Here is an 8,540-nt window from a genome sequence, read left to right on the forward strand (position 1 = left end):
ATAGAGACTAGACCCCAAGGAGTGGCAGGTCCCCCGCTCTACAAGCGCAAATAATGATGTTGCTCCTAAATTGGTACATGAGACCTTCCGGCCCGTTTAATTTTACTTAGCGGAAGTCGCCCTGTACCTGGAAAAACCAGGAAAAAGGGGCAACAAGTTGAGGCATTCCTTCCACTCCTTGGGGTCTAGTCTCTATGGTACCACGTGCCTCAATTGGCCAATGGTGGCTGATGTACATATTTCAAATTAAACGTACACGCCCCCTGAAGGTCTCGCCATCTAGCGTTAAAAATCCGTAGTTTACGGGGGAGAGTATTCCTTGAAATGACCTCATCTCCGAGTACCTAAATTTTAGTTATTCGAGTTTTTTAAATTATAGATAGATTTTTAGACTATTTTAAGTCATATTTAAACCGAAAATAACGGTTTAATTAATATATAATATGGCTGCAGGCTGTTAAAATTAAGGATTAGGCTTCATATTGTACGAATATATCAAAGATATTAGGTTTAAAATAGGCTATACATGTAATTTTTTGTCTTGTTAAAAAACGGAGGGGAACGTTAACCCAGGCCGAAGTGAAAAAACGGCGGGAAAAGTCACGCGGGCTGATACTACATGGCGCTATTTCTCGGTCACCCGATTTTTTGGGTCAACTTGTCGCGTTCCCCAGCCTTCCCATAATTATTTTGTTACTGCGGTCGACGGTGTGGGAGCGTTAATTCTTGGCTCCGTCAAATTGTTGTATTTCTTAAATACCCGCTCCTAAATGCCCAATAAAGATATGGTATGCGCCGTCTGCGCTGATTCGGCTAAAGGGAAGTTTTATAGCGCAATATGTTGCGAAGCATGTAAAGGTTTTTTCAAACGCGCCTTAGAAAATCATACAAAGTACGTGTGCATGCGCGAGTCTCGGGACTGTGAAATTGCAAAAACAGAATAAAATAATTGCCAACTTTGCCGTTTCGAAAAGTGCATAAAAGTGGGGATGAAAAAAATAAGTGACTCCAATAGACGCAGTCCTAGTCCTAATCTGGTGTTGAGGAAGGCGACTGGCAGAGTTTCAAGCCCTACTACTTTCTCTGACTTTGTTGCAAGTTCTAATACTTCCTCTGGCCGGATGTCAAGTCCGAATTCACAGGCCGGCCCTCTTCCAAGGCCGAATTTCGGGTCGCTCCTGACGCTTGATGATCGAATCCAAGACCTTCGAACTCCGTAAGTCCCCCCAACACCTTTTTAATATATATATAGTCATGAGTGAATCATATAGAGTAATTTCTTTCCCATATAGGGCAACGTCATAACCCTCTATCTCTTACCTTAGTGATACCCCCCCTCCCCTTCCCTTCCGGGGAAAATAGTATTCTCTAGTACAAAGTTGCCCCTAACGTAGGGGATACACAGTTCACTCCCCCTCTCAACCGAAATTACTCTATACTAGCTCCCTAGTATAGTTTAGGGAGCTATTATATGATTCACTCATGATATCGTCCTAATCTGGTGTTTAGGAAGGCGACTGGCCCAATTTCAAGTCCTAATACTTTCTCTGGCCCTGTTGGAACTTGGAAGTCCTCATTCTCTCTTCGGACCTCTTTCAAGTTCTTATCCTCCCTCTGGCACGATATCAAGTCCTAATCCACAGGCTAGCCCTCTTTCAAGGCCGAATTCCAGGCCGCTCCTGACGCTTGATGATCGAATCCAAGACCTTCGAACTCCGTAAGTTCCCCCCCACACCTTTTTAATATATATATATATATATATATATATATATATATATATATATATATATATACAGGGTGTTTCTGAAAAGTCCATCACAAATTAAGGGGCGTGTTTATGGGACCAAACTGAGCGGAAAGTACCAAAGAACATGGGGTGTACAACATTTTGTTACGGAGATATGGCCTTCCAAACATTCGCCCCTAAAACAAGGAAATATCCAAAAATGAGGAGTAACACTTAAGACCGACTAACCAGCTTGTTTAAAACTACTAGACAATTTCAATAGCCTTTAATCGAACAATTGATTTCTACCTTTACTAATCAGAAGCGTATAAATGAGTAGAAGTATGCCTACGGTGGTAATGTAAAATTAATCCCAAGTGACATGATGTTTCAAGATCTTCCCAGCACCAAGTAAAATGGTTCTGATTGAAGGGACTTTTATTAGCACAGCGTAAACAACGTTATTTTCAGGAATTAGTCCAAATGTCCACGGGCGGCATTACAAAAACGAGGCAGTCTTTCGAATGATACTTGGACATGTTGGAAGATCCCTGGCTTGTTCCTGTTATCTCAAACCGTAAAAAGCTACGCAAATCTTCATCATCACGGACAACACTCTTGTACGTTAGGTATGACCTTGAGAAAACCTAAAAGGACATCTCGAATGTATTTGAAAAACCCATCTCCAATTAAGGGGCGTGTTGTTTGTTTCCAACAGAGTAAACTCGCCCAGAGAACAATTACAATGCAGAGCCACGTTTCGGCGTTAATGGCCCACAAAGGTGGTCCCAAAAACAAGAACAAACTTTAATTTGTTTCGTTCAGTAAGTGTTTCATGTGTCATAGATAAAACGCCATGATTAATGCACGAAGAAAATGAATTTATTGACAAGTTTTAACATTTAATTGCAACTAGTTACAAAAATTGTTCAAAGTGTTCACCACCCGCGTTAAGGCACACATTAGCACGTCTTACAAATGATTCCCTTACACGTTGAAAAATGCCTGGAGTTTCGCGAATTGTTTGACAGCCGTGAATTATTCGTCGACGTAGCTCTTCAACATCGGGCACTTCAGTCTGATAAACTAAGTCTTTCAGGTGGCCCCAAAGAAAGAAATCACAAGGGTTCAGATCGGGTGATCGAGCAGGCCACTCCACAGGTCCACCTCGACCTAACCACCGCAAAGGGAAGGTCGCGTTAAGATAATTTCGGACCGCGATGCTGAAATGTGGTGGTGCACCATCGTGCATGAACCACATTCTGTTTACCAAACCTAAGGGTACGTCTTCGAGTAGTTCCGGTAAATCGTCCCGTAAGAACTGCAAGTAAGCCACACCGTTTAACCTGGGCTCTAGGAAATATGGCCCAATTAAATTGTCACCCACAATACCACACCACACGTTTAAACTGAATTGTACTTGGTGACTTCTAACGCAAGTTGCGTGGGGGTTTAGCTGGGACCATTGATGTTTATTATGTAAGTTAATAATACCATCCCGTGAAAAGTTAGCTTCGTCAGTAACCAACAAATCCCGTGGGAAATCGATATCGTTTACTTTAGCCAGAAACCACTGACAAAACGCCGTGCGTCGTGGGTAGTCCGCTGGATTCAAACCTTGAACTTTTTGAACATGGAAAGGATGAAACCGGTGGCTTCTGAGGATTTTCCACACGAGCGTGTGGTTTACGCCTAATCGGCGACCAACTTGGCGGGTACTTGATTCAGGCTCGTCCTCGAAAATGGTGAGAACTTCGTCTTCTACGGCCTCTGGGATGGCTCTCGCTCTAGGTTGAGGTCCAGCCGGTTGGATTCGTCCATCTTGCCTCAAACGTCTGTCCACAGCCTCGAACGTCAGTCGATTTGGTAGTCGCCTCTGCGGAAATCTTTCCTGATACAAGCGTACAGCTGCAGCGGCATTCCCCTCGGCTAGTCCATACATTAGGTGCATATCCGCATATTCGGCATTTGTGAAGAAAGGCATTGTAACAGACTTCGTTTAATAAAACAAACACATGTACGTGAAACCTCTTTTATTCCTTTCATAAAAAACATAGTGCTCTGTTTTAGTGCTCTGTTTTTTAAGAATAGGCGAAGTTCTCACTATTTTCGAGGACGATCCAAAAACAAGCAGCCGGCAATTGGTTTGCTGATTAAGAAAAAACCACACGCAACTTGCGTTAGAATTCACAAAGTACAATTCAGCTTAAACGTGTGGTGTAGTATTGTGGGTGACAATTTAATTGGGCCATATTTCCTAGAGCCCAGGTTAAACGGTGTGGCTTACTTGTAGTTCTTACGGGACGATTTACCAGAACTACTCGAAGACGTACCCTTAGGTTTAATAAACAGAATGTGGTTCATGCACGATGGTGCACCACCACATTTCAGCATCGCGGTCCGAAAACTTGTCAATAACATTTTCTTTGTGCATTAATCATGGCGTTTTATCTATGACACATGAAACACTTACTGAACGAAACAAATTAAAGTTTGTTCTTTTGTTTGGGACCACCTTTGTGGGCCATTAACGCCGAAACGTGGCTCTGCATTGTAATTGTTCTCTGGGCGAGTTTACTCTGTTGGAAACAAACAACACGCCCCTTAATTGGAGATGGGTTTTTCAAATACTTTCGAGATGTCCTTTTAGGTTTTCTCAAGGTCATACCTAACGTACAAGAGTGTTGTCCGTGATGATGAAGATTTGCGTAGCTTTTTACGGTTTGAGATAACAGGAACAAGCCAGGGATCTTCCAACATGTCCAAGTATCATTCGAAAGACTGCCTCGTTTTTGTAATGCCGCCCGTGGACATTTGGACTAATTCCTGAAAATAACGTTGTTTACGCTGTGCTAATAAAAGTCCCTTCAATCAGAACCATTTTACTTGGTGCTGGGAAGATCTTGAAACATCATGTCACTTGGGATTAATTTTACATTACCACCGTAGGCATACTTCTACTCATTTATACGCTTCTGATTAGTAAAGGTAGAAATCAATTGTTCGATTAAAGGCTATTGAAATTGTCTAGTAATTTTAAACAAGCTGGTTAGTCGGTCTTAAGTGTTACTCCTCATTTTTGGATATTTCCTTGTTTTAGGGGCGAATGTTTGGAAGGCCATATCTCCGTAACAAAATGTTGTACACCCCATGTTCTTTGATACTTTCCGCTCAGTTTGGTCCCATAAACACGCCCCTTAATTTGTGATGGACTTTTCAGAAACACCCTGTATATATATATATATATATATATATATATATATATTAAAGTTAGTATGGACCCAAATGTAGATTATAGAAAGATTTTTAGTTTCAGGGTTCGTACAGAACCAGGATAAGTCAAGGATATGGAAAATGGGGGGGGGAAAGTCTGGGATTTGAAGCTTTTTTTTTAAAAAATAAAAAAGTCAGGGATAGGTCAGGGATTTCGTTTGGTATGTCATACTACGATTGCTTTGAGTAATGCTAAATAAATATGGGCCCAGGAGACGTGTGAACATGAAGTGGGCTCTGGTAAACGCGTATTTAAAATGGTTCCAGGCATATTGGCAAAATTTCGTCTGGGATAAGCTGCGTGAAAAGTGGGCGATTTTCCATATAAAGATTTTGTCCGAACCCCGAGTCTGCCCTAAGACCATTAAAGACGGATGGACTGGAATGGAGATACGGGTGGCACGTGCTTCTTTTAGGGCAGCGTCTCTCTAGCGCTGCGCTGCTCCGCGCCGCGCCGCGACCGATATTTAAACTTTTTCCATTAAAACCATGGCCATAACTAAAGACTTAGGAGTCGAATTAAGTTACGGGACTCTCCCGCTAGGGGCGCTGCTGACAGCCGATGCCATTATTTTTCCAGTCCATCTGTGTTAAATAGGTACTTCTAAGGAATTCAAATGATATTAGCTTCTAGTTTCATCTAAGCGTTATACATTAATTAAAATATTTCTTTAATTAAATAAAGAGTGAAGGAACTTGTCGACAAGGTGGCGAGGTATGAGGAATTGGATTCCTTTCAGAAAGAAAAGATATCTTTCTACGAAAGAAAGATTGCCGAGTAAGTGCGCTTTATCTTAATTTGAATCGGAATTCATAAAATTAATGAGTTTGAAATTGATGATATTTAATATAATGGATTTTAGAAAACATCAATTTGCTTTAGGTTGATTGTAGCTTGGGGTTTTTTTTATATATAGTTAGAAAGTAATTGGCTTTTTAAAGGGGCTCGGCGGCGCTGTTGGGGGGAGACCACCCTTAGTTCAGGGGGAAAACACCCAGCTCTTTGGCCATAAGAAATGGCGCCACCGTCGCGGTGGGCGGGTAAGCAAGAGAGCTATTTCAGTGGGGGAAAAATTTCGTCTGCTTCGAAAATTGGGCCTGCCTTTGAGTGAAGGGCGGCCGGCCATTTTATGAGGGTTTTCTCTATGGGCAAATAGCATTGGTGACGTAGCCATTACCCCCTCTGAAATAGCTCTATATGCTAACCAACAGTTTGACTCCCCCTTCACCCCAACAGCTCCGGCCAGCCCCTTTAAATACCTGAAAAGTGAAATAATGGCTTAAAACATAAGTTTATATGATTAAGTATGACACTTCCTATACTTCGTAATGCTAGAGCTTAAAGCATGGTTTTCACTTGACTGAAAAAAATTGGTTTTGCGTCAAATGTCAGATACGTTTTTTAAGTTGTCGCCCAGCGGCAGCGTTATAGCGTTTTCACTTGGCGTAGCTCCCGCGTGTAACAGAACCAATTAAGGCTCACCAGATAAACTGAACATTGCACTAATTGCGGCCCATCTATTGCCTTTCTTTTTTGGTCTTTTTAATAATATTTGTGTCCCATATCATAAAGATAAGGATGGTTCCGAACCTCTTCGATAAAACCATAAGCATATGAAACCACCCGTAAGCGTGAATTCACAATAATACCACGGGTAATCACCATTGTACAGGGGCGCCAGAGAGAAATTTGAGGTTCTACGCCACCTAGAGGGAAAACGAAGCAAATCTCTCCTTCCCGACTCCCCCTACCACCTTATAACGCGGAAATCTAAGCAGTCGTCTGCTTCTGCAATAAATGGCAGCGGTAATCGGTTTAGTACGGGCTTTTAAGACTTAAGTTGTTAGGAACAGCAAATTATCTCGAATTTTTAAAGAAAATGGGAAGAACTCTTAGTGATAAGTGTACACAGTACAACTGGTTTCTTATGAATAGGATAAGTACAAAAGATAAAAGTGTAGGTTGCCGCATCCCTTCAAATCCACGTTTTAGCCCCACTAGCAGACGACAATGTTTGTTATGATTACAAGTATTAATAGAGGTAGAGCTTATAATAGGTAAGTTTAAGATATATATTAATCCTTGTATTTATTCACAAGCTTCCGGTAGCATCCCTTGCGCGATTTGAATAAAGTTTCCCTTTTGTGCCACCAGGAAGACTTGTGTCGCGAGTTTTACCTAGACAATGCCTGTGGCTAATTTCCCGCCGATTCACGCTTACGGGTGGTTTGATATGCTTATGATAAAACGTTTAGCCAAAAACGGATTTATGTAAGAAGAACGTTGAACGTAGCTAATTCACTACCCATCCTCGCATACTTTATTGAGAAACTTCGTCTGCTTATATTTTGACTCCACCCACAAATTCCGTATATAGCTACTTGAATGCCTACTTCTAGAGATCGAATTTGTGGGTGGAGTCAAAATATAAGCAGACGAAGTTTCTCAATAAAGTATGCGAGGATGGTACTAGAGGCTAAAGCTACGATCCGACGTTCTTAGTACATAAATCCGTTTTTTGTTTAGCATTGAACTTCGGCATTCTCAAGGATAGTAACTGACTCAATTTGGAACTAGATAAATAAAAACATGGCGGACCGCGGACGTCCTCTTATGAACACGCGTGGCTGAAAATGACGTCACGAATCAAGCTTATTGCTGATTGCTTGCGCAGAGCGTTAACCTTGAACGCGGCCGAAAAAACAGAGAGCTAATATGGCCACACTCAACGTAATTTCTGTACAGCGTAACTATATGTTTTCTTTTTTCGGTTGTCGCTTGACGTCGGGCACCTAGTCAAAACATACTTCATTAATTTACAGCCTGAAAATTTATCGTGTTCTACTGTATGATCGGATGATGTAGGTAATTGAATATAGCTTACTACTACACGATGTGACGGACTCTTCGTCTATTAGCCAATCCTCACCAACACCCGAGTCTATTATAAGTGGTGGTTGCGCAGCTGGTCTGAAATAATTTACGAAATATATTAAAGTCAACCCCATGCCTGCAGGTATCCACAAGTTCCACATAAAATATTTTTAAACATACCTATTACCCCATAGTTCGTCCATATCGTCGTAATATTTACAAGTTTCGCGACTTCGACCACTTTTGGTATTGTTGTCACGTATAGATTTCCATAACTGCTTCAACGATTTCACTTTATTTCTTACTTGTTGCAGAGTAAAACAAATTCCACAAACTTTTTGTAGCTCCTCTGCGACTTCTTTATAAATAGCGTCATTTCTCTTCACCTTATCAAGTTGTGAAATAATATTTTTTTCTTTTAAAATAATCAATAAAGAGCGAACAATCTCGTCACGCCAAACCGCCGCCATTTTTATTTATAAAGAAACCTTTAAAAAATCACGTGATCTCAAATGTCAAAACGCTTTAAACCGTACTCATATCGCTCCATCTATCGGTTTGGATAATGCGATTCGGAATCGGTTCGGTTAAAAACGGTTGTGTTTACACGTGGTTTCAAATCGTTTCCGATGCGTTGGCAACGGTTCGAGAAGCTCGTGTAAACGC

General features: G+C 41.3%; 1 protein-coding gene and 1 long non-coding RNA gene across 2 annotated transcripts; both read right to left on the reverse strand.

Annotated features, from left to right (window-relative positions):
* Positions 1-2,590: 2,590 nt before the first annotated feature.
* LOC149667034 (uncharacterized) lies at positions 2,591-4,870 on the reverse strand. The gene is made up of 3 exons (XR_016368256.1): positions 4,395-4,870; positions 4,200-4,305; positions 2,591-2,899 (listed from the first exon to the last, which is right to left on the reverse strand). It is a non-coding gene; the product is annotated as an uncharacterized LOC149667034 (long non-coding RNA).
* Positions 4,871-7,795: 2,925 nt separating this feature from the next.
* LOC149667035 (zinc finger and SCAN domain-containing protein 29-like) lies at positions 7,796-8,540 on the reverse strand. Its single transcript, XM_089841742.1, has 2 exons — positions 8,055-8,540; positions 7,796-7,970 (listed from the first exon to the last, which is right to left on the reverse strand). The coding sequence occupies exons 1-2, from the start codon at positions 8,342-8,344 to the stop codon at positions 7,832-7,834; spliced, it is 429 nt and encodes a 142-aa protein (XP_089697868.1). The 5' UTR covers positions 8,345-8,540; the 3' UTR covers positions 7,796-7,831.

Source organism: Phalangium opilio, unplaced genomic scaffold, assembly GCF_054372755.1.
Source record: "Phalangium opilio isolate 3A_F unplaced genomic scaffold, DU_Popi_V2 ptg000060l_1, whole genome shotgun sequence".
Taxonomy (NCBI): domain Eukaryota; kingdom Metazoa; phylum Arthropoda; class Arachnida; order Opiliones; family Phalangiidae; genus Phalangium; species Phalangium opilio.